The sequence below is a fragment of the Daktulosphaira vitifoliae genome, unplaced genomic scaffold (genome assembly GCF_025091365.1).
Source record: "Daktulosphaira vitifoliae isolate Bord-2020 unplaced genomic scaffold, ASM2509136v1 Scaffold_1, whole genome shotgun sequence".
Taxonomy (NCBI): Eukaryota; Metazoa; Arthropoda; class Insecta; order Hemiptera; family Phylloxeridae; genus Daktulosphaira; species Daktulosphaira vitifoliae.
In genome coordinates, this window is record NW_026099572.1 from 33459753 (window position 1) to 33487418 (window position 27666).

Genomic DNA, 27666 nt, shown 5'->3' on the forward strand with positions numbered 1-27666 from the left:
TTAATTTTTTGATGTTTTTTATTTTATTTCAGTTATCTTACACTTTTTTTACACTTATAGATTTAACACAAATTAACTAAGCTGTACAAAAAGCATATCAAAGCTACAATTAATTAATAATCCAGTGGGTTTTATATCTCTGAAACTTAATAGCTTATACATATGTCATAAAAATTCATATGATATTAAAAAGTCATATATATGTGAATTGAAAAAATATTTCAACCATATTAATAAAAGTTTCTAAAGTCATCCAGATTTTCAGTGAGAGATAATTTATTTCATTTTACTTTTTTCATCAAAGATAAAATGTAATTAAGGCTCATATTACACTAAACTAAATTAATTTTTATAAAAATAATAAATAAACTGATGTAAAATATCAACTTCGATAATATAATCGATTAATAATTCTGAGAAACTTTCTAACTAAATTCGTACTATGTTGAATAATTTAACAAAAACATAACATATCGCTCCTATTTTACCAATTAAATCTAAATTAAAGTTGTTCTCCTTATCATTTTGTTAATAAATTTGTATTTAAACGTACACATTCTATATGCATCTTTTAAATGTAAAAGAAAGCATAAAATATAACATCTATTGGCAAATAATCTTTTTTTTGATAACATTGTTATATCTTTTCAATTTTTTCTGGTCGAAATCAAATTCTAAAAATTTACTATCGAATTAAGTATATCATTAAAATGTAATAAAATATACATATCTTATTACACTTTGGTTAAATTTCGATGCTTGTATTGTTGCAAGGTTTAATAAACTATTTTTATCGTTTTAAACAAAACTACAAATTTTTACTGATTTTTTTATTTAAATAAAAAAAAAATATTTGTTTTTAATATTGTTTAAACATGCTTTTCACAAATGTTAAAACAAATTAGTTATCTTGTATTTTAATTAATTAAATTAGCTTCAATTCATGTTAATTGAATGATTTTAATATCATTGATATATTCTTTTTATATATATATTTTTAAAAAACTAGTCAAAATGTTTTGAATATCAAATTAAAATGATTTCATAATAAGTTGTGTTAATATAGGTGCTAGAAAGTTTATGAATTTTGCATTTTATTTTATTATTTTATAACGATATCAGTAGTTTATAAAAATGTATATAATATTTGTATTGAAAAGATATACTTTCTCTAAAAATCTTTGAAATATTAAAAAGTACTTTAAACTATTATTACGACATTGTAAAGGTTTTTTTAGTTATTTTTNTTAAAAAGTACTTTAAACTATTATTACGACATTGTAAAGGTTTTTTTAGTTATTTTTGCAACTTTTGGAAAACATTTTTTTAAAGTTTTTGACTTCCGAAAACTAATTATTATATAACATCCTTAACTGATTTTTCGTAATTTCTTATTTAATTTAAATTTACTGAATCAATAAAAATTGAAAATTTAAACTAGAAAAAAGATAATTTAAAATATAATAAAAGAAAATTTTAATATTTCTTAAAGTAGTCTTTAACACAATCAAAAAAAACATATTTTTACATACTGTTTTAGTCACAGTTAATATTAATTAAATTATTTTTAATGAAATAAAAAAATTGTTCGAAAACAAAATATTTAAAACTATGAGCTCTGGATTATATATTGATTTACTGAAATAAGCTGCGTGAAGATATATTAATATAGTCACATTTTTTTGCTTCAAAGAGTTGTATCAAATATTGAGTTGAGCTAAATTAAAAACTTAAGTAATGTCTAAAATCAAAATTATTCTTTTCTATAATACTACATTCAAAATATTTGATGTTTTGGTGATTATCCGGATGTTTAATTTTTAGCTTCGATGCGAAGCTGAGAAGGTATTGGTTTTACTAAGATGTGTTTTTTTTTTTATTTTTTTTTTTTGTCTGTTACCACTTTTTCTCAGCTCTCACCGAACCGATTTCTTTCAATGATACGTCAAAAGATCACAAATCGTATCTAGTCGAAGACATTACCCTCAAAAATTGAAAAAAATTCCCTCGTTCCCCGTAAATGGGGGAAACCTCCGAAAAAATTACAAATTTAAAAATGGCTAATTTTCGAAATTTTTTCAATTTTTTATATTAAAAACTGCCGTAAATTTTTTAAAAATAAACATATCAATATAATTCTTTTTTTTATAGATGCAAGATGTCATTACCTATGATTTGTTATATTTTTTTTATAAATCTGACTTTTTACCTGCCCACAGGGGGGGATTTAAAATGACAACTTTTTTACAAAAAATTAATTTTTTCAACTTAACTTTTGAAAGTGTTCCGGAAGGTCTGACACTTTTATATATATCTTAAATTAAAGCTAATGTAATATACTTTAATTTGAAAAAAAAAAATTTGACCTCTGGACTTGTCTTCACGGCGATAATGGCTACCGAATGCTATTTTCGTGTGAAAATTCTCGATTTTATTATTCTTATTATATTTAACTTTATAATGCTATAACTTATTGAAAAGTTTATGGATCCACACAATTTTTTTATGAGAAATAATATTTTTTAATAAACCCTTTTTCATTCGACATACTTTATCTTAATCGAGATATTAATAAGGAACCAGCAGATCAAGTAGCTTTTGGAATAAAACACCAATTTTTTAAAAATTAAACACTATCTAAAGATTTGCATGGAAGCGTTTTTTTTTTATAGTGATTTTAATCACTGTCAGATATCATTATACTTGATCCAACTATGCCACGTCACCACTGTGCTGGGTTTTTTTTTTAACTGTTTACTTATGTTTTAAATAGATTTTTTAACATGGTAATAAACAACTTTGGTTTATATGGTTCCAGGTCATTATTGGTAGTGTTACGACCAGATATGTGTCCCCCTCTAGTATATAATCTAACTATTTTTTTTTATATTAAAATATTATCAGGAATTAGTCACTAGTTTTTTTTTAATTTTGGATTATCCTTCCTGTATGTTAACTTATTATAAATGTAACACTTATATTTTTTCAACATCATGTAATCTAAAAAGTAAAATATTATCTTCATTAAAAATTATCAAAAAGACATCATCCTCTTTTGATTCTCCCAGTTAATAATTTTTACCGTTATGCTAACAAGTTAATTATAAATAACCACGACTTTTGATAATTTTAATTACCAGTATCAGACCATGATTAAATCATCATTTTTGTTTCAACTCTTAAAACAATATTTATCTACGATAAATTTAACTCAAACTCAACTAAATATTACAGTGATTATAAAATAAATAATATATACAATATGTAATTTCATATAAAACATATTTTATCATTAAATGATTAAAATTAAAAAGCTATTGCGTTATAATTTCAGCTTCAGTTCCACCACTCGCTTAACTAAATAATAGTCATACATTCAACATTAAAAAGTAACTATTGTTTTGATTTAATATTCTATTGGTTATTATAAACTTACCAACCTACAACTAAAGTTCTCTCACTAATTTATAATCTAAATCAATTAAATCTAATTATATTCCTATTATATAAATTAATAGTATATTATTAACATTGGTTTGAATATGTAATTAAATTATTTTGGTGTCGTAAATACAATTTAATAAAATGGAGGTTTTTTATGGTTATACGACGCTTTAAAAAGTTTGATTGGAACTTATTAGAAAGCAAAGAAAATATTTTCGAACTTAAAAAACTTTTAAAATATTATTTACATTACCAAAACCAACCTAGGTAATATTTTTAGTAATTTAAAATGTACTGTTAACATTTATTGATTGTTTAAAGATATTTTAATTTCAAATAAATGTTTTTCTAATAAAACTATAAAATTTAAAATATTTACTTTGATATCTACTATTTTATTGACTATAACTTTTTAAAAATAACTTCTTTTTATTAATTATTTCTATAGTTTCATAAGCACAATCTAGGAATGGTTTAGGTGAGATTTCCCTCTCCCTAAAATGATGAAAATGACATGTACATTTATATAGAAATATTTTTAAAGAGTGGAGAAATTAAGCTTATTCTGTAATAAATTTTTCCAAAATGCGCCCATGTGTAATTCATATATGATATATTCAGAATATGTATATAGTTTGGTATAATGACTTCATATTTGTCCTAATAGCATCAAATAAACTATTGCTTAAAATAAAATAAAAATATTTAACATAAATATTATATTTATTATATGAATAAAGTATTCAGGAAAAACAATTTTAATTAGCACCATATTCAGTACCATTCATATAAAATGTTAAGAAGTGTTTAAATACATCTGGATTATAATCTTTTAAAACTGGTATACCTTCTTCATAACAACATTTGCTGTATAGATTTATTAATGGTGTTTGCCAAAAAGCATTTCTCTTACCATTTTCTTCAGGTCCACATAATGTATTCAATTGGAAAGTAGAAAAATGAAACCAATGAGCATTGGTTTGTATACATTGGAGAGATATAGGTTCTGATAAATTTTCAATAGTATCACCAAATTTTGATTTTGCATTTGCAACTGCAATTGCATAACATTTCATGAGTGAACGTCCAAATATTTGTGATTCTTTCACAGGAGTTTCATATAAGTTTTTTACTTCAGTTTCATCATAATTTATAATAACAGTATGGACATTATTATATTTTCCACTTATAGGTGAAACAAATTCATCTTTTTTATAAATATTTTTTTCATCTAATGATACTTTATAATCTAAAGGATAAATATCTGGTAATTTCCCAAGTACATTTTCAATAAAAGGTGATAAAGGATTATCAGACAATAATAATAAATCTGCTCTTATATCAAGACTAACATTTGAATTTCTTTGTAACGGTACCTTAAAAAAAACATCTTTAGTCAATAATTTTTTTGAACACATACTTCCAACACTTGAGTCACAGAGTTGTACTAATCTGCTAGCTAGTAAATGAACTCTTCGCTTTGTTGGAATACCATAATCTCTAGGAAAATTCCATGCTGGTCTTTCCTTGTCTTTTTTTATGGGAAGTTTTTCTTGAATACTATCATACATAACAGAGGCATTAATAATTCTCTTTACATGATCATCTTGGTTAGGAATTTTGTATGCTTCAAATAAATCTTGCAAGTGTTGTGGAAGTCCACTTGATGGTTCTACTGAATTTGTGAATACTTTAGCTTGATCGAGACCTTGAACTAGTACATTGTGATCACTAAAAACAAGACATGGTTCATCATTCCACAAGGGGTGGGTATCATCATTCTTTTGAGGCAATTTACATGGCCCCACAATATTATTTAAAATTTGTTGTACATCCTGTTTTTGAGCCTCTAGAATTGGTTCTCGTAAAATAGTAGTAGCATCAATAACGGGTATATTTTTAGAAGCAAGTATTTTATATGCGTTTGTTTCAATTAAGGACTTTTTTCGTTGTGCACGCCATTGCCACTTAATAAGACGACCAATATCCTGTTTATACAATACCTGAGTGAATCTCATTACAAGCACTAAAAAAAGTAATTACTGTTTTGCACTTTTCAAATTTGATTTTATTATTAAATACTAAGTTAAAAAAATAAATAATAATAAGTAGATTACAAATACTGCAAATTTAATTGAGAAGGTTATCACTCCATATATCATCTTGCGGCTTTAAAATGCTTGGAGGAAAAACAATCATTATTACTATCAAAAATCATGGCAGAATGTGAATTGTAAATTTCAAATCTGAGTAAAAATAATAACTATCTAAAACTTACAAAATACGATTATTTAATAAAATAATAATAAGGATAAAAAAAATAATTTCCCAAAAATTTCATTCTAGTTATGCCAATGCTATTTGTAAAAAATACTATCAATATTTTATTTTCATTGTTCTTATACTTGTTATATGAACTAAGCCAAATTTAAAAATGTGGTAACAACGAGCATATATCACAATTTAACAAAACATAGCTTATTAAAATTTTTTCAATCGTGATTTTAGTGACTACTTTTTTGTATTATAAGTAAAAAGAAAAAAAAACGTAAACTTATGTAATAACCTAAATTTAGTCATATATATAGTTAAATAAAATATAATTGTATAAAATATTTTCAACAACGATATTATAATATCGTTAATGATATTATAATATCGATAATGATATTAGTGACTAAAAAACTACAATTTTGATTTACGTTCAATAAAAAAAAAACTAATTCTTTTATTTTAAATTTTTATATTCCAAGTAATTTATGCTAAAAATGTTCAAAAATTAACTTTATGGTTTTCTCCAAATTTTTTCTATATGTTTTAATTTATCTTTAAAATTTATTTTGTTTAAGTTTACTTTTAAGCTAAAGCTAGTTACACTGATGAACTTAATCGATTAAACGTAAAAAAAAATACTGGATTTTATAAAATATTAATAAACAAATTTAAAAGCATTTGTTATTTTAATATTAAACGTTTTATAGTTTGTGTACATATTATATTCAAGTATGTGGGAACTAAAAGAATTATATGTTCTTATGAGGTTTATAATAAATTTTTAAATATATTATATAATATATATTGTATATTTATATTACTATTAGTAAAATTATTTTAACTATTATAGTTTTTAATGACGATAAAAGAGTGGATGATGTGGAATGTCGATGTAGACATAAATGATGTGTTGAATATATTTACAAGTTGTATAAACAATACTGCAAAGGAGATTGTTGGTGAGAGTAGGAGTAGAATATTAGGACACAAGAAAGCTTAGTGGTAGGTTAAGGACGTTTACAAAATTATAGGGAATAAGAAAAAGCAGTTCAAAGTATGATGGAAGAGCAAAAGGAGAGAAATAAAAGATTAAGTATAAACGCATGTTTAAAGAAGCCAGTAGAAGTATGGAAAATATTAGGTAGTGTTGGCATTATGTGGTTCTTTTTAATAAAATCCTATTAGAAGCAAAAATGTAAAAAGAATAGAGGAATAGTATTGTGGTGGCGTTATTTAAAAGCAAAGGAGACATATAGGAGTGTGGAAATTATAGAGGCATAAAGCTAATGAGTCATTGTATGAAGATTTGAAAAAAGGCAATAGACAAATAAATAAGAGGAGAGACATTAGTAATAAAGAGTCAGTTTGGTTATTTGTCTAGAAAGTCAACGATGGGGCCTGTTTTATGTATGTATTAGTAGTGATACAGCTAATAAAAAAATATAGGGAAAAAAAGAAAAATCTGTGTATGGTATTTATAGATTTAGATATAGCGTATGACAAAATACAGAGAGAGGTTTTAAAGCAAGCATTAATGAGAAAAAGAGTTCCAATAAGATACATTAATATAATATAGGATATGTATAATAGCACTTGTAAGAGGGTAAAATACAGCAGGAAAACACGTGGTAGATAAAATTAGGTGATCAGAGGCAATAAGCGAGAACGTGATAGGAAAGGTGGAAAGTTTTAAGAATTTAGGATCAGTTGTGCAAAAGAACGGCGGTTTGAACGAGGATATAAAACACATGATTAAGTGCAAATGGGTGAATTGGAAAGAAGCGTCTAGTGTTATGCGATAAAAGAATTTCAATGAGGCTAAAAGTTAAGTTCTATAAGACTGTAGTAAGACCAGCTACGATGTATGGTTCAAAGTGTTGGATAGTTGACAAGAGAATAGAGCAGAGATAATAATTGTTAGATGAATGAGTGGAGTAACTAAAGAAGATAGAGTAAGGTACGAACACAAAAGAGGAAGTATAGGTGTCAATTGTGAATAAAATGAAAGAAAATTGACTTAGATGGTTTGGTCATGGTATAAGGAGAGAAGAATCAGAAGCTATATGAACAGTTATTTCTTTTTTTAACTTCAAAACTAACTAGTTATAACTTTTGTTTTTTTGCTAAACACTCTGAGCGTAACTAGAAATTTAAGTCAACTTGGGCTGAAGTCCCGACATTTTTTAAGACTTACATAATGTAACACAATGATCTAGAAATGTTGAGAAAAAAAGGAGGTCATTAGTTTTTTTTCACAAATAAGGTACCTTTCTTTATTTATATCAACAATTTTGTATTGAATATCTTTGTATACTTAGGTTCTTTTTACTTTTCATGGTATGTCTGGCATATTTTATATCTTTTAAATACTTTTTATGTATATTCATATAATTACACAATTGCTTAACACTACTTTATATTTTAACATTTTAGTATTTTAAAGCTTGATTAGTACAATTATATTTTCTGAATTCTATTATAAAATGATTCATGAAAAGCACTAAAATATTAGTGCCAATAAATATATTTATTGGTGAACATAAGGCCGTATATATTTTTCAACGTCGTACATTATTTATTAGTTGATAATAAGAAAAACATGTTAAAGACACTAATTTAATAAGTTATATGTCATTAATTGTTTAATAATAGAAATTAGCAAACATTTAAAATACGTTATAAATTTAATTACTTTTTTGTACAATTCTTCAAATATTAAAACTGCTAAATACAGAAACCAAGTACTTCGACAATATTATCTAACACTTACTGTCATCGATAGTAAAAGTTGGCTGCACTGTATATTAGCGGTATTGAGGGGTCGGCACGACGCCGCATCGTATCCTGCACTTACCGCTTTGTTTCTTGTTTATTTACTCTCTACTTAATCCCTATTTGAAGTAAAAGAAATGTTTGTAATTGGTTGTTTTTTTAAAAGTATAAACTTGTTATTGTCTTTTTCATTCTAGTGGATTTTCGTGGATTATTGCTTTGTGTATGAGCATAATTACCGGTATTTTTTTATGATTTAACAATTTCTATTTGACTTTACGTGTAAATGGTAAATTCTTAGATTATTCTATCAATTGGTTTAATATGAGCGTGTGTATGTTATTATAATTTCATTAGTTTCATAATTTTTTGATAAATCGATGCTATGATTATTTACAAAACAATTATAAGCTGTTTTGTAATTAAATAAATAATTTTCGACTTTTTATGTACTCTATTTCTGTTTTGTTATTGTATCGTGTTTACTGACGCTGACGGCCGCTGCAGTCGCATTATTGATTTTTTGTCCTTTTGATGTGTGTTTAGTACCATTACTTTAAATATAAGAACTATAATTCTGGTAATTACATCACAAACTCAGTTTTTTTACTACATTATATCCTTAATGAAATTTTGTTAAAAATTAGTCTATCTTAATTATGTATTCATTATTATTTTTATCTTTGTGTTAATAAAAAATTATAATTGAATTATTAGGTACTTTTAGGGATAATTTATTTATTTTTTTGGTACATTAATAAATATCAATAATTGTTTATAGTAAATAAATTAAATGTTAATAAATTGATGATTTATCATCTAACTTGATAATAGCTTGAGTTTAGCTAACTTGCTTTAGTGTTCATTTATAGTAAACAAATAATGTATTATGTACATTATTTGTTTTATAACTTAGATGTTGTTTAAGAATATTCAGATATTGAAGGATATCAAATGTTAACCGTTTGATCTTTTTCAATAAGTTTTTGTCAAATCTTAAAACTAATAGTTTGAAAAAATAAGGTCTTCTATTAATAAGATCAGCTGTAGTATAAAATAAAGTCAAATGTTTATAGTTAAATATTGAATGATTAAATAGACATCAATGTCCTATGATTTTGATTTTAATAGACTTGAAATCTCAAAAAATCTATATATATATATATAACTTAAAATAATATTAGTAATCATATATCACACTAATATTACAATATGTATGTATTTCAAATAATATTGTTTTTCAAGTTTTGGTAATTTTTAATTCAGTTAAGATTACTTATTCATAATCTTAGAAATAATGTTATAGATAAGTTGTATTCAAATTTTTATCAACATATCTTTAGATATCAACACAAATTTGTTAATTTCGTTTTTTGAAATTTCAGATATCAGTAATAGTTTAACATGCAAGTTAACTGTCAACAATTTTTCTATACAAGGTATTTTTTATAATTAATATTATTTAATAACTAAAATAGCAACATTTTTATTTGTTATTTTCTAATGTAATAATTGTTAAAGTAGATAGTTTTAAATTGTGTATTTGGCCAATTAAAAGAAATTACTATGAGTCAAAGTTAGTATTATCATCTGTATTATAAACTTATATATGAAGAATTATGTTTGTATATATGCCTTTTATGTTTTATAATTGAAGAGCTCAATTCAACAACCCAATAGTTCATTTTTCTAATTTTAAGTCAAACAAAGTTTGTTCTTAAATTAAATATTTGCAAATAGTTTGAATATAAAAACTCATTACTTTACATTTAAACATCATCTTTTTACAAAATTAATATTATGTGGTCTTTTTTAATGCATTGAGCCTTAAATTTTGAAATTTAGAAATATTATAAAAGTAATAATAAATATGAATAAAATATGTTTGAAATAGGGTTAAATAAATTATTTTTTTTAGAATTCACAATGATTAAATACTAATGAAGTATAAACTTTCTTTGTGATTATTATAAGTCTTAGAAATCTTTTAATAAGTTCTTTAACCTTGTAAATTCCTGAATAAAATTAAATTGAGATTATTTAGTATATATAATACAAGTCATAAGTTCTGCTGAACGACATTCTAAGTCAAAGCCTTCATAAAAGTAAAAAAGTTATAAGTGTTCATAATATAAATATTTTTTTAAAAACTAAATTTATGTTTTTTTTTTCAGTTTTTTAATTGTGTACACAGTTTAAGTAAGTTAAATATTATCATTAAAATAGATTAATTTTTTAATTAAATAAAAAAGTTCAATTGAAACAAAATCATACTTTAAGTAACCATCTAACATATCATAAAATTACTTTTTTTGTAAAAGTTGGATTTAGTTCTATCTCTAAAAAAATATTTATTTATGAATGAACAAATAAAAGTGTTTAATTACATCTAAAATAAAATTGATATCGGCCAATACCCATACTGCTTAGTCTTTATTTTGTTAAAAATTTCTGATCATATATTTTTGATTATAAACTTAAATATATTTAAGTTAATAATTATAAAAATTATTTTAAGTGTTTCTATGTGTGACCATATTAAATATTTTATAATATGATTGGTAATTTTAGAGAATCACTTATGGTCAAGAATATTAATGTCTTATTTAGGTATGAACTAAAGCACGGGATAGTCTTAGATCTTAATTTCAAAAAGTCAAATACGCCACTAAAAATTGTATTACTCATGATCAATTGTTTATAGTATCCTTTTTTAAAATGGAATTGCCTATGTTTTCATACTCTTGTTTTTAAATTTAAATTTTGGTTGCTTTTAATCAAGTTTATAACAAACTATATATTAAATATTAAATGCAATTGTTTATTTTAATTAAAAAAAAATGACCTACTCATGAAGTATTCTTATGGTATGATTTTTGCTGTCTATTGACAGCAAAATAAACTGACTTAAATCTCAAAAATAAAATTCTGTCTATTTTATTCAAAAAATAGTAATTATAGTATAATTTTAAGCATTTCCAATTTTAAAATGTTGATATGATATGCACTCGTATATTTCCATATTAAACTGAATATAACTTTCTATTAAACTATAATAAAAAGTTAAATTTATTGTATTTTGTAAATAAAAATTAATCAACACTGCCAAGCAAAAAGGTTGTAAATTGCACAGTTCTATATTATAAATCTTAATTTTGGAAAAAAATGTTATTTACAATCTTTTTTATTTTATGAACTTTAGTTATACTAATAAGAGTTTAAATATAACTTGAAATCCTTATCAATTATTTTTAGTATTTTTTGTTTTGGTTGAATAAANATCAATTATTTTTAGTATTTTTAGTTTTGGTTGAATAAATAATTATGATTTTTGTCTCTTTGCTATAAATATAACTTGTATAAAAAGTAAACAAAATTATTTTTGTTTTTAACCTAAACTTTCATATTGTTTTTATTTTTATACGACTCAAATATTTTATGACACTTTTGTATTTATTAACTTGAGTATTGCATGTTTTTTTAAATATTAAGTAAGTTACCAATTACTATTAACTAAAAAAAATACTTTGAAATTAGTTCTCTAACCATTGTTGTTGGCCAACTAATAGACACAACAATTTTGCTGGTTGCCTATTTTAAAATACTAAGGATTTTGTAAGTTTATTTTGTTGTTTTATATTTATAATAATAATTTATCAGTCATTACCAACCAATTTCTGTTTTTAAATAATAATAATAATAATAGAAAAAAAAATTAAATTTATTTATTTGTAGCATGATTATACTTGCTAATAAATTAATTTATAATCTAACACTTAATAATTTGAAGTTTTCATATTATCTGAAACACATATTATCATGATTATATTTTCTTTAAATATTATATAATTATAAAAAAATTTAAATAAATTTACCTAAAAAAAGAAATTAAAGCCAGTATTAATAAATTTTATTGACAGTATTAACATTATTTTTTAATTAGGATAAAATATTTTTCTGTGGGTTAGTGAGTAAAATTTTTACAGTAAGTGATTCTTGAGCGACTGTCAAAATTATGTATTTTATTTAACTTTGTGATTAATGTACATCTATTTTTGTAATATTAAAATTATTCGTGGAATTAAAGCTATTTCTATTTATAGTTGTTTGATCAATTGTTTGATGTTGTTGTCTATTAAAATGTGTTAGGATCTCCCTAGTCCATTCAAATTTAAATTGAATTAATACATTACTTCTTTGCAGTTATTTAAGTGAATTTCTTTTTACAATAATAAATTTGACTAATTAGTTATATGTTATTTTTTAACCAATATAATCGAATAAGTATAAATAGGCTTCACACATTTGTATCATCAGTATAATGCTAAAATGCATTGCTAATGGTATTTTGAAGTAAATAAAAAGTAGAGGCAAATAACCTTGATAGATGGGTGCAACGATCTCTGCATGGCCAAAACTTGAAAATCAAACCAGTTCTTTATTAGAATCATTCCAGATAAAGTTAAGTGTGCAACACAAATAAAAATATACTATTGATTTTTTAAATCAAAAATAATAAAAAAAATTTTACTGAAAAGTAANACTATTTATAATTGTTCAAAACTCAAAAATAATAAAAAAAATTTTACTGAAAAGTAATACTGTATATAATTCTTCGTCATCATTTCAATGTTATGCATTTCATAATCTCAAAATATTATTTGGATCTGTTACATAATTTTATATTTAGTTATTACAATCAATTAATCTAGTATACACTGAACACGCAGAATAATTATAAATTATTGAACTTAAATATGATTGTACATTTGTTTTTGTTGTCTTGAGGAAATTTCCGTGGGTCGCATATAAGGCTGCGTGGGGTTGGATGGTATGAATGTGATTGATCCTTAAAAATTGATAATATTACTACAGATTTTGGTAATAATGATTTGGTTTAGTGGGATAATTCAAAATATAAACGTTTTATATATTTTTTATTAAAATATCAGTTTATAACCTTCTGAATATGTATGTCTTTATTTTTATTGGTCGTAAGACGTTATTATAATTTAGATAACCGCCATTGCCATACCATATTTGAATTTTAAAGTATATTACGATTAATTGTGGTTTGATTTTTCCCATAGTTTTTTATGATACTAATTATTGTTCGTATAACTTAATAGTTTTATTTTCCTAAAATTACTATCTGATCATAAATTTGTGCGGACGTTAACTCTAGCATTGTGCTTTCCTTAGTGCATACGACTTGAACTACTATTAGTTGCAGAACGAACCGCTTTTTCGCGCCTCCGGTCGAAACCGGTTTCCACGGGTGGCAGATTTTCTTCATTTAGTTCGATGACCCCCGCTTTTCTCTCTAGTTTATCCATATATTCTATCTATCTATAGAAAAATTACATTATGATCAATCATTACATAAACGCGGAGCTCATGCTTGTCATTGCAACTTATACCATTTTTTTGTTAAAACGTATCTGTACTAATATCTATTGCTATTATATTATGGTTTTAGAAGGTGTACCATGGTGTAAAGGAACGACATGTAATTTATTATAAAAATAATAGGGGAAGGATACTAGATAAAAAGGAAGGGGGTATTCATAAGCGCACCAGTATAGTCTTGTTGAGAGGGAGCAAGTAGCATGACGTTCACAAATGCAGAAGCTAACGCCGCGACTTAAGACGTTGACGAGCAGCGTCCTCAGGCCGTTCAACTTGGCTGATGTCAAGGGCACAGTCCACCGCCTGTTAGTTCGGCGGCTAGGAATCACTGAACTCCTCTGACGAAGTATTTTTCTTATACAATTCTAGCCGCACACAAGTAGAATACATTTTCTCGGCCGTGTGCTCTTACCGGCCATTGGATATAAAAACATCTGTCTTGTTTCTCTATTTTCCTTTATATTTTTATATTGTTATTTTTTATTGTCTAATTTCACAATTTTTGTGTAAATATTTAATATATATATATATATATATATTAATAACAAAAGTTGTTTATTAATTAGTATTCATATTTAGCATATTGAAAAATGTTATTAGTTTTCACTCTTGATACTTTTAAATTACATTTTATACAGTAGCATAATTATGCTACTGTCTACTTACTATGCGGTGTTCGAAGTTACCAAAATTATTTAAAAATAACTTGAGCTATTTATTAATATAGACAAAGTTGAGTCAATGAAAAAGTATAGTTATTATTATCCTGTATTAAAACAAAGGTTATCCCTAAAAGTATATTTTCAAAGAGAATGGTAAGTTTAACTTAGTTTTTTTTTTACTTTATAATAGACATTAATTACTTTTACCGAATTCTATATTTTTTGTGGTTTTAAAATGTTATACTTTTTAGCACAACATTTTAACAGTAATAATTTTATACATACATGATGTCCTACTATGTTCCGACATAATGTTTGATCTATAGATTATTTTACATTTCTTTTTTGTTATGTTGTATAATTTTTACAGTTTTGGACTACTTTAAATGCATATTTTGTATTATTTGTCATTAATAAGAAAACGAAAAATAATTATACTTTTTTGAATTTTTAAAACAACTATTTTTTAACACTTACCTTACAAAAAATATTGATGGGTCAATAACAACTTTAGGATTAAATATTTAGTTTCAATTATTTTAATACGTAAAGTGAGTATGTAGCGCTGTTGGGTACACTCTTGTGTATATTTATAAGGCTTACTCCAACAGCATTATGTACTCACTATATATTAAATGTTAGTAATTCACTAATTACTTATACTAAAATTGCTCTTGATCCATCAAGTTTTTTTGGATAAAAAATTGCTATTTTGAAATTTGGAAAAAAAATTTAAAATATCATTAAATGTTTTTATTTTTTATTAGTTTCAAATATAAAAATTATGTTTTTAATATAGTGTAAAATTTTAAAAATTATTTTTAAAAAAAAAGCAACAAAATAATCGCTGGATCAAAAGTTATTAAATATGATAGGAACATGCGACATTCTGTATTCTATGTTCATAGATATGATTTATTAAAGTATACTTTTATTTATGTTTAGTTGTCTTTTATTTGCCTTAAGTCAGTATTTTACTTCTCCTAATCCGAATAGTTTAATGTTCGTGGAGGGGCATTCGTTTACTGTTCTATTTAATTAGTTAGATTATTATTAGATACATACATAATGGTGTATTTTCTGAATATAATGTAAAATACTAGAGTTGTTGCAAAATGTAATTTTCCTATTATTCACCAGAGCGATGAATTCCTTGAGTTTTCAGTCTTCCAAGGTCTTTTTTTTTTTTACGAATAATAACCCACGCACAAAAAACATTGCCGTCTCTTAAACACATCGTCTATTTGACTTATTTCCGTGTTCATTCTTATCGTTTATATTAAACTTTTAAAACCGTGCTATTTGAACTTAAACTTTTATGATGTGCTATCATAAGAATTCTGCATTCAATAATTAAAAACTAACAAATGTAAAAAGGGGTTTTTATTTTTTAATCACTTAAATTGGTCTAAATAAAATTGTGTTAATTTTTCATGTATGTAGCTTTAATGTAATGTAAATTACGCAAATTATAGTAAGAGGGTATTAAAATTTGTGATATGGGTTTTATGGATTCTTCTAAAAATCAGATTTAAGCTTTCAATCGTGAACTTATGACAGGAATTAATAAATTAGATACATATCTATTCCTAGAGGTTTCAACTCTCAGATCTCCACTTAATTAACAGTACATTGCATAACTGTTTCTTAGTAAGCATTTGTTGTATTAATTCGGACGTTGAAATTATTAATTTGACCAGCTAATTGTTTATGGAAATATTTATAACTGGCTTAAAAAAAATTCTTTTCCACAGTTTTTCTCTTAGGCGTTGCTCAACGGAGGAAATGTCACTTCTAGATAAAACCAACCATCATCATGGTTATGATTATGTAAATCATAGTTGAATTTTAATTATTGAGTTGAGGGACGACTTGCCTAATAGATTTATAATAAAACATCTAGAGTAGAGTAGATTTTCAAATATTAAATCGATTTGTTTGTTGCAGGATCTTGCCGGAAGTGTATATAGATTCTTAGAAGCCTTGGTTAAAGAAAAACCAGGTGGTGCCGCCAGACACTACTGCTGCTTTTCGGTGACTACGATTGAGTACCCTCGTCAAAATTTCTGTGCCCCTTTGTCATCGTTACATCTCAGGTAAAATTCTTTTGTGAATTTTGTTATTTCTAGGTCAGGGTTGATCTAAGGACTATAAACGGTACCAACGGTTCGATGAGTTATATTTAATTCATAGAATGTGCAATTAATTGTGTTGTATGCAAACCGTAGTGTTATGATATCTAGTTTTAGTAAAAAAATTTTTAAGGATTTTAATAAAACAAGCTTTTTTAACGGATAGAATTATATACACGATCTTAAATTACATATGTTCGTTGGTAGTTTAGTAAAATTGTCAGACTTGGAGTAAATATTACTTTTAGAACTTTTTATTGTGATGTATTTATGTTATATATATGTATTTTTAGTAATGAATTTTCTTGTTGTTACATATGCGTAAACATAACTAATTTCATTTTGATTTTATATCGTTCTGATCTGAGCTACGTTCAAAGCATGTTAATAAAGATTGCATAGACTCTTGTTGTTTTCTTTAGTGTTATCATTAAATTTATCGTGTAATATTAGATATTAATTATAGAATATATTTTTATTTGACGATTTACACAAATTCATGGCCATGCAGTTATTCGATTGTTAGCTATCTATTTGTTCTGTATTAGTTTTTCGCTATCTTCGAAAATGCTTTTAATTTATCTTGATAGTCAAGAATGTGTTACGTTTGAAATTAGGAAATTGATTGTTTTAATTATTTTCGAATTCGGACATAGATTTTAGATTATAGAGGTTATTAATTAACGTAATATTCATGTAATGTAAATGACTATTAACAACGTTTAATAATTAAGCATTTCATAATTTTAAATTTATACGTATAATTATACTTGTTATATTAAAAAATTATTGGTTATTTAATTCATATTTGAGATATAAAATGTTATTCATTTGTTTATTGATGAAAAAATGTATTGTCTATGTACAAGTTTGGTAATTCAACTTTAAGCAGAATAATTGTATAGCATTTTTTTAAGATAAAACATTTTATCTCAATTGTGCCAAAATTTATCTCAACTATACTAGTTATTGACCGCATTTTTAACGTCAAAACCTCAGATGTATTATGTTAGATAATAATGACTTATTTGCGCTGGGTTAGGGTTTTCCGAGATTGTATTCGATATTTAATTAAGCTGTTTATTATTAGAAAAAATTCAGCTTACTATTTTGACTATTCGGTGCAGATAAAACTAACGAAAGATGTAAATTTTAGAAATTGCTACCACATTATCCCACTAAATGGATAAAAAATTATATTTTGAATTATCAAATATCATTCTTAGAATTAAAAAAAATAAATCGTTTTCTCCAAAATATTGCCGTCAGTAAATACCTGACGATCAAAATCATTTCACTGTTTATTAATTGCACAATGAAGTATACAATAAATGTTTGGACGATATCCTGTAACAGTGGTAACACTGGTAACCAGCCGGCGACGCACGCGTCCAATATTCCCCGCCGTCCCCTCACTATTACCTGTGCTGCATGACTGAGAGGAAAAGACTGGTTTCGCGAACGCTTCGTTTCGTCTCTTAGCATTTGACCATGATTAGTGCCGGGCTCAGGTCGTAGCTTCTCTTACATGCGCTCGGCTTCTCAATAGTATCTGTGTATGTTGTCTAGCACATACCATACTATTGTCAAGGACTCGAGCCGCCGTCGTCGTCGCTGCTGCTGCTGCCGACCGCACCAGCAACAACCACCTGTCCGTCAAACATAGACTACTCGCACACGTTTTTTNCTCTAGCACATACCATACTATTGTCAAGGACTCGAGCCGCCGTCGTCGTCGTCGCTGCTGCTGCTGCCGACCGCACCAGCAACAACCACCTGTCCGTCAAACATAGACTACTCGCACACGTTTTTTTTTCTAAATTTCTTTGAAACATTCATTTATGCAAATATAATAATTTTTTCCAAGTTCTTCTTAATTTAATATTTACTCATGTAACGTGCGAAAACAAGCGGTGCAGTTTTTCTTCACTTAAATTTAGTTAGTAAAATATTTTTTTTGTAATTCCCTTAAACCTTTCGGAATTCTAAAATTATCATGAGGTAAGTATTAAATGGTGTAATTCGTGTAATATTTTCTCAAACTGATTTCTTTGGAAATGTATCAATTGAGTGTACACTTAACGTCAAAATGATATCGTGTGCAAGGCCAAAGAAACCATAGAAGTATCTTAATGGTAGACATGTTATGTCATGGAACTTGGTAAAGTAATTTTTCTATTTTTAAAGATAGTTTTAGGTGAGATTTGTCTATTTGTTGACTTGGTTATTTTCTTTTTATAATTTTGAATTAATAATTGTTTAAAATTGATTACTTCATTTACAATGTTTTTTTCAGGATTTATTTTATATTAAATTAATTTTTTACTATTAGTATAATTTACTCTTAAAACTCTTTGGTTTATGACTAACCAAACCCTTAAGTAGTACATCTTTGCTATCTTCTCTTTTCTCTTTTTATCTTATCTACTTTGGATTAGTCGAGTATAATCTTTGCTATTAATGATATTTATTAGTTGTAAGTTATGTTTAAAAATTTTAAGGAGTTAAAAATGTTACTCAGTTGTTATTGAGTTCGTTTTAATTTTTATATTTGAAATACTTTCATACTAACAATCCGAGGTTAAACATTATGTAATTATTGTTAACCTAATCAATATGTCATCGAGATTAATTATATTAAAAACAAATACTCTTTTGTTGTATTTATTCATTTATCCATAATATCAATCAACAATTAAAATGATCTTTATCTTATTGGATAATTAGTTTTTTAATTTAGACTTAGAGTTATCAGAAACACCTACAATTATTATTCGAATTAAAACATTGAATTATCAAATCTTAATGTTTCCATTGTTATATATTTAATTTTTCTAAAATTTTACTTTTCATTATTATTATATCTGATATTTTTAATAACCAGGAAAATTATTTTTCTGATTTTTGTGTGATATAAATAACAGCTTGTTTTTTTGTAATGATGACTGGATCATAATTTGTTTGTCGTTAGCAGTTTTATAAATAGAAAATCCAGCCAATTATTTTTTGTTTTTTTTTTAACGTAAAATTTGATTATCTGTGTTTGTATGATCTTAGTTTTTATTTTTTCCGTTTATCTGATAGTTATAAAAATTTCTTTTTTTATCTATTAAAATTACCCTATCAATAAATATAAAGTCTATTTTTCTAGTAACTGTATTTACTTAAAACATTTTGCTATATTAATATCACTAACACAGGATATCAATTATGCTTATTATTAAATATTAATTTAGAACTTTAAAATTTAATTTGTTTCATAAATCAGTATCATGTTGCTAATTAAATTTTTACATGGAATTTTGAACTTTTTTTTTTACTTGTCAACGCAAAATTATTAGTATCTTGTTGTGTATTATTGTTAAATATGTCAAAAATTTCGGTTAGAAATGTTTTACAATTCATATATTTCCACGCGGTCTGCGTTTAACGTTATTATTGTTTGTTATCGCCCTTGATGTGAACAAAAAACGGTAATATTGTATGATGAATTTTGGTATAGGCTTAGGTTCTAAAACCGCGTGCGATAGTTCAAAAGTATCCCGTACCAACTCACGGTGCACGCGGGGTCCATTGTTAAATTCTTACCCTAGGTTAGTTCACCCTTACCCCTGGGCGTTGGCGCCCTGTCTCGTAGGCACCGTTGTTAGGAGGGGGCGTCCCTTTGGTTGAGGCAACCGCCGCTCACGTCTCGCCCGCCTTCCATTATCCGTTGCCGGCGCATTCACCAGTACCACACGTCGCGTATTCCGGGTAGTCTGCTAGTGTAGTAACTGTCGCAGACATTTATCACGACTGTCTACCGCCAGTCTAACGCCAACGTTAATTTATCTAGTACCGTAATTTTGTTTCTTGTCTTGTATTTATCAGTTCGCACTCTTACAAGTGAAAATATCATTAATCGCCTTATTGTTTCTATGTTAAAGGTAAGATGAAATATTGTTTTATGGTTATCGATTTTCCGTTTACTGAACACGTGAGAACTTGATCTAAATTAAAATTCGTTTTCTCTTTCATTTTGTTATGCAAACGTAATACATTTGCTTTTTAATCGGATCAATCTATTAACGTGAATTTTTTTCCACACGAGTGTGACGTGTATTTTTAAACTGTTGTAATTATTGAATATTTACGAGTTCCAAGTAGTCTGAAACTGTAAAACGTGATTTGCTTAGTTCATTTCTTTGTACTTAAAATGATAATTGTTGAATTATAACAATGGTTTTTGTGTGATATGTTCCAGCGTGTAGCGTTCAAAAACCATTTTGTCGAAACAGATGGCAAGCCTGTGTGTGTATGTTTTAGAGTTGGCTGTTTGAAGGTCAAAGCCGGCTTCCTACGCGACCCCAACCCAACCCCCCACACACTCATATGCAACGAATCACCCTAATCTAACGAAAGAGAGAGTGAATGAGAGTTTCTGTTTTCGTTGCGTTGTGTTCCTCGCCGTTATTATACATTCATGTACACTTCTTCCCCCAAATTTGTGGAAAGTCACGATATTCGTGCTGTGTCCTGCTTGTAGAGGCGCGTCTACCGTTTTTCGTCAGTCCACGACCATTTTGTTTTAAAACTACGTTTTGTTCGGTATCAACCTATTTTAATAAATACTAAACCCCGTTTGATGTCCCCGGTTTGTAATGAGTAAAAAAAATCGATTATTATTTATCCCCACCAACCCTTTGCTGTTCATCCCTTTTCCAAACATCTGCCCTAAGACCCTTTCTCCGGCGATGAAAATGCAACAACAAATCCGGCCAATATAGTGAAAATTTTCTTTTCTATTTAATAATACATTTCTCATAGTTGTCAAATTTTATAAAATTAAATCTTAACTACAATTTATTGATTTTATGTCATCCAGCTACCAGACCATTCTGCAGAAATAGTTTTAGTAACTATAATATCCGATTATGATGGCGAGGTTATCGACTTTTAATGACCTCGTGCGGTTTACGTCTCCGGAACTGTCTTTGCGAACGAACGTGGAATGCATTTCCCCTCTTTGTGTTTTTTAAAGCTTCAAACATAAATATAAGCATTGAAAAAAAAATTGTGTTGTCTATATGAATTTAGTGAGTAATAAACTACCGCCGCCACCATAATTATCGGCATCGCTTGTAGCCGAAGATTATTGTTGCCGCTGGCCGTGCACAGGTTACTAAGAGTTATTGAACCTGACACAAGACAACCTTGAATCACGACAGAAATTTGGCGTAGCGGTATTTGTTGTCGTCGTTGTCACTCAGTTTTATCGCAGCAATAATAATAACCAAGAACACGAGGTGAGGTATTTTATGTGTATGTAATAATTTTATAGTTAACATCCATGGAACTCGTATCCAAAGAATTTCGCTTGCGAATATTGTTCTCTAGTGTAATCATTGTAATAATATTAGAAATAAGTGAATAGATATGTCGAATTGAAATCACTTGAGGTGGGGAGTGTTGCGATAAATCGTGATTTCAAGCCGTGGTAACTCCAAACCATTGCCGGTGTCTTGTAATTCTTTTGTATCCCGCAATGGTTGGAAGTTCCTCAGTTTGATCACGCAAAATCTACACCAGCCGTCCAGTGGCCACGGTCACAGCACATGTGTCTCGACAGCAAGAGAAGTCGTCCAGTTTTTTATTTTGTAACGGGTTTTGGTAACTCCACCACCGATTGCGTTTTTTTTTTTGTTTCAAAAAATTGTTTTTGAACTCGCAGCCGGTGGTGACTGTTCCCACACGTTGTTACAATACTTTCTACCTCGACTTGGGACCGTCTCAGTTCATTAGTTATTTATGTGTTTTTTTTTATTATTATTTAAATCCAATCTTTAATACTGTTTAAAAAAATCATAACTCATTGACCATTAATATTAATGTTAAGTCAACCGTAGTTTATTTAATTATTAGTGTTAAGTACCAACTAATATCTCACTGTTTAACTTGAGTACTTCGAGGATGCACGTGACACATAGTTAAGTTTGAATAGTTTTAAGATATTATTTTGACCAAATAATCTGGGAGGATACGATTAAGTAGGAATACCATGTTTCCATTTCGCTGAAGTTACTTTAATTCCCGAGTGCTTTTCGTCGAACCTTAAATATTTTGATTATCTCAGAACTGAAAACTGTGAGTGGAAATACGGTCTACTTGATTTCCGAGTGTTAAATAACGACATACGACGTTATTATGGTTATTAAGTGCACTACTAATTGTAGAACTCTGATGTAAGGCTGTTAATTAAACTGTACCCGTTGGTAATATTTGACCAAAACTGGTTTGTCCGTATTGAAAAAAATGAATAATTTTGTGTAAATCTCGGCGACCAAGAAGATTAAAACGACGAGAGAAGAATCACCGGAGGCCGTCGCATATTTGTCGAAGCAGCCGGAGCTCTATATATAGCCCTCGCCCCCATCGTGTCTCTAGACAACAGCAGACGCAAAGTCCAGATTAGTGCGCCTATTAAAATATGTACACGCGTGTACAAATAGACTACAGGTCGTTTTTTTGTTGAAAAAAATAACATCCGACACTCCTAGAGCTGACCCTTCGTCTTGAATTTCCACATTAAATGTTTTTAAATTTCGCGTTTAACTATATTTTCCTGATAAATTAAACATTAGTCCTAAAACCCGAGTTACTATTGGTTTGCGCGTTTATTGGATCATCCTATGGAGTAGTAGTCGGTAAGAAAACGCGCAATAACTTATTTTGCTATCTCCGTCTAAAACGAATACATTTCATTTACAGCCGTGTTTTGTTTTGTGTATGTTCTTTTTAACAAATCGTAAGTAATTGCACAGACATTGGTCGTCCATGTGTGGTAAAGTGCGATAGTAAAACAAACGGGCGTGGAGAAGTGTAAGAAGCGGCCAGTCTGTGCAATGTGAGGTGAATGGATGGAATTGTACCTACTTCTAGACCATTGGCCGGACGTTCAACTCTTCTCTCCACGGTACGTGAACTCGAGTCAGTCGTTATCGCCGCCATTGCAATTGTTATAGTTGGACAGGAAACCATCTGGAAATTTTTTTTTTTTTTGATTTTTTTGGCTATGCAATTTTGGCGTTTCAAAAAATAACACATTAATGCGTTGGAAATAGTCGTATTTTATTCTACAAACGTGTAATCTTTCCGTTGTATACATTCACCTCAGACCGTCGTTAGTTATTCTCGTTCGAAAAGAATTTCTAAACGTTATTTATTCAATTAATAATTTTCTTGTATCTACTCGGGGGCGTTATGAAATAAAAACAAAGAAATCTTCAATCTAAAGAATTATTGCTAGTCGTGCCGTACAAAATTACCGGCGTGATGAAACATACGGGTGCCAATGACCATGGGCCAAGGATAACCGTTGGCCGTTTTTTTTATTCTTTCTTTTTTTTTTTATCGTGTACGGTTTATACATGACGGCACGCCCATTTCTTATTTATGCACATATTGTACGTATAAATACATTAAAGTATGATACATTTATAGGTACTTTACTACTTATTATAGTTTATGTAAAAAATGCCTGAGCCATTATANTATCGTGTACGGTTTATACATGACGGCACGCCCATTTCTTATTTATGCACATATTGTATGTATAAATACATTAAAGTATGATACATTTATAGGTACTTTACTACTTATTATAGTTTATGTAAAAAATGCCTGAGCCATTATACCATAGTCTCATAGGTACAAAACATACACGCACAGATGCATCTTTTTTTATAACCAGTCGACTTTGATTGTGTTGTTACTCAACCAGGCTGAAGGTCGAAAATTTCCACCGGCTAGAAATAAAAACATGTGCTACACAACCGTTGAGACATCATTTTATTTAAAATGTGCAACATTATGTCATTTATCGCTATTTTTTGCATGTAATATATAATAGGAAGATAGTTGATTTTTAGCTATTAAACAAGGAGACAAGAAAATTATAACGAATCGATTTTAAAAAGTATAAATTTGAAGATGAACTAATAATAATAATAAATGAAAATAAATATTATACTCTTAATTGCTGTGTTCGTATAGTTAACTAAATTTTAGACATGATTGTTGTACTTTTGATGAACAATGTGTCACTTTTATTTTAACGAGTGTGACGATGAGAATAAATAAATAATTCCCATGGATTTCTTAGGACACTTAAATTTTAACTCACTAAATTAAAATTATTCATAGGGTCGAACTTAAGGTGTCGAGAAACGTGAATTTGAAAACTAGTGAAAAACTTGAACAACTCATTAAAATTAGTTTTTTTCTACAAATCTCCAATTTATTTTCTCAGGCTTTAGTATATACTTTTTAAATTTTTTTATGGGTTGGGTTCGGTGACAGAATTTGATAGTATCTCTTTTGACCCCACTGATTGCATCTTATTTGCCTAAGAGTTAATGTTAATTGACGTATTCCAATAAATATACCAAAAAAAGTGCTCTTAAATCCAAATTGTTTAAATGAAAACCGAGATAAAACTACTTTATATTTGTCCATTCATTATATTTATCTTCAGCATTTAGTCTAGTAATAATTACAAATTTTTGAAGAATCAGCTTTACTTTCCATCTAAATAGTTTTTTGTTTACTTTTTTGAATTTAATTATTCTTTGTAACGTAAGTATTGAATGCAGGTGATACAATACTTATCAGTTATATTTTAAATAAAGTAATAAAAGTTTCAGAATGTGATATAATCAATATTTATGTGAAACAAAAAATTTCTAGTATTATCCCAATTATGTTTAAAAAAACGTACCTACGTAATTTATTGTGATTAGAATGTAAATATCATTAATAGAATGCTTATTTATTTTAAATATTTTTAAATTTATAAATAGTTATTATTTGTTAAAAAAGTTTCTAGATTTAAAAAAAAATTGACTATGATCTGTATTTTAATAAATTAGTAAGTAAATACATTGTTATGCTGAGTTTGAGTTGCATTTTAGTATTTTTTTTTTATAATATTTACTTATCTAACAAAAAAAGATAAATTTTAGACAAGACGATTTTAATTTGTAAAAAATCCTGGAATTTTTAACTATCTACTAGATATATTTTACGAATCTATATAATTTCTGGATTCTTATTTCCTTAAAATTAATTCGAATATATATAATGAACCACTTGGCATGAAAACCTAAAAGATTTTTACCCGTACAATGTGTATAGGCAAAATAAACCTCATATGAGGTTTATTTATTTAGGGGCGCTGGAACTATTTTTTATGAGGAATAAAACTTTAATAACTAAAAATGGTTTGTTTTTTTTTGGTTTTTTTTTATTGATCATATAAAACAAAGTTTATACTTACTTTATCTTTACCCTGATAATGCATAATATTTTATTATATTATATATATATATATATATTAATTGTAAAAAATCCTGTAATTTTTGAAGGGTGTCAGTTTAAATACATCATGATAATATTATTATACAATCAAATACAAATAGTTTATTTCAATTTAAAGTTGTGTTATATATACTTCATGTTAAATAATCTTAATCATTTGCTTAACTATATTTTTGTTAACTTAAGTATTAAATTTTGTTTTAGTTTGGTTAGTTTATTCAAAATGTTATTTTATATTTATATCGTAATGTTAAGGTAAGTATGTAAAAGCATAAAAGTAAAAGTTATAATATTTATATTTGAACTTTTTTAATTTTTAGAATTTGAATATAATATTTTGATGAAAAATACGAAGATGTCAAAATTACAGATGCACATAATTTAAGGACCGAGTGACGTCGACATTAATTTGAGACTAATATTTATTTATTGCAAAATGCATTTTTTTGATAAAATTTAATTAAATTTTAATACAACGTTTTGACTAAATAATTTAAAGTCCATTTTAGTAATTCAACTACTTAAAATTGACTTTAATTTATTAATTATTATTTCATTAAAATTATTGATTTTGAATATTAGAATTACATTTAAATTGTTCTTTGAGTTTTTTTGTAAAATTTTAGAATGTTGTATAAATTAATACATTTTTATTCATTCAATATATCACTATATTGATGGATTTCCTATAAAAATATTAACTTATAAAACATAATCAAAATATTAAGTAATAATTTTAAATATTTTGGATATATTATTCAAAAACTTACAAGTATAAAACTGTATTTATGTATGAATGTGTTAAAGCTTTCATGGATTGTCTTGTTGATTGAAGTGCTTAAGGATTTATCCATGTTTGTAGTTGAGTCAGAAATGTATGTATGTATATTGAATAGATACATGTTAAATGTTATTGATGAACATTTTTTTTTTTAATTCAACTACAGTATTTTTGTGGTTATTTTTATTTTAATAATATAATTGCCTTTTATAAAATTTAATTATTAATTTTAGGATAATATCTAAGAAATTTTTAATACATTTATAAATTACCATACCAAAAAATTGAGTTATTTTTTTGGTTTTTTTTTTTTTATAAATTGGATAACCAAAATAATTAAGATAGGCAACAATAAATATGATTATCACATGATAATCAAAATATATTTTACATTACTAGGTAACCAATGTAAAATTATACAATATTCACCTAGCTAAGTTAGTTAGGAAAGCAACATTATTACTTTTATACTAAATTTGTTAATTTTGTTTAAAAGAAATAATTTTAAATGAGATACTTTTAAATTGTTAATTTATGTAGGAGATTCTATATCAAATAATAATGATAATCATTAAATGATAGAATTATCAAATTATAAATGATAACTGATAAATAATTATATCCTTTAAAAGTTTAACCTGTTCTGAACTAAACTTGTAATTTAAAAAAAAAAAAATTCAAAGTTAATATTCTGTCTTAAATAGCCCATTCAAATTTGACAAACTTACCATTACTTATTGTAATATTAAAATATTTTTTATAACTTAATATTTGATGTATTATAACTGATAAATAATTGTTGAACATTTTTAATATTCAATCTTTTTGAATATTTTCA

The 27666-nt window shown here is 26.5% G+C and overlaps 1 protein-coding gene and 2 long non-coding RNA genes across 11 annotated transcripts; 2 read left to right on the forward strand and 1 right to left on the reverse strand.

The window, feature by feature from the left end:
- Nucleotides 1-4148: 4148 nt before the first annotated feature.
- On the reverse strand, nt 4149-5594 carry LOC126894256 (39S ribosomal protein L37, mitochondrial). The gene has a single exon (XM_050665135.1). It carries the CDS (start codon nt 5460-5462, stop codon nt 4203-4205), a length of 1260 nt encoding a protein of 419 aa, XP_050521092.1. The 5' UTR covers nt 5463-5594; the 3' UTR covers nt 4149-4202.
- A 2996-nt stretch (nt 5595-8590) lies between these two features.
- On the forward strand, nt 8591-26557 carry LOC126894267 (uncharacterized). Of its 9 annotated transcripts, none has more exons than XR_007701366.1 (5): nt 8591-8731; nt 9876-9929; nt 16509-16657; nt 26252-26302; nt 26368-26557. It is a non-coding gene; the product is annotated as an uncharacterized LOC126894267 (long non-coding RNA). The 9 variants fall into 9 exon arrangements; XR_007701370.1 differs by lacking the exons at nt 16509-16657; nt 26252-26302; nt 26368-26557 and adding exons at nt 10665-10689; nt 11101-11193; nt 11786-12258; XR_007701367.1 differs by lacking the exon at nt 26252-26302.
- LOC126894268 (uncharacterized) lies at nt 20008-25317 on the forward strand. The gene is made up of 3 exons (XR_007701371.1): nt 20008-23376; nt 23441-24172; nt 24316-25317. It is a non-coding gene; the product is annotated as an uncharacterized LOC126894268 (long non-coding RNA).
- Nucleotides 26558-27666: the final 1109 nt, after the last annotated feature.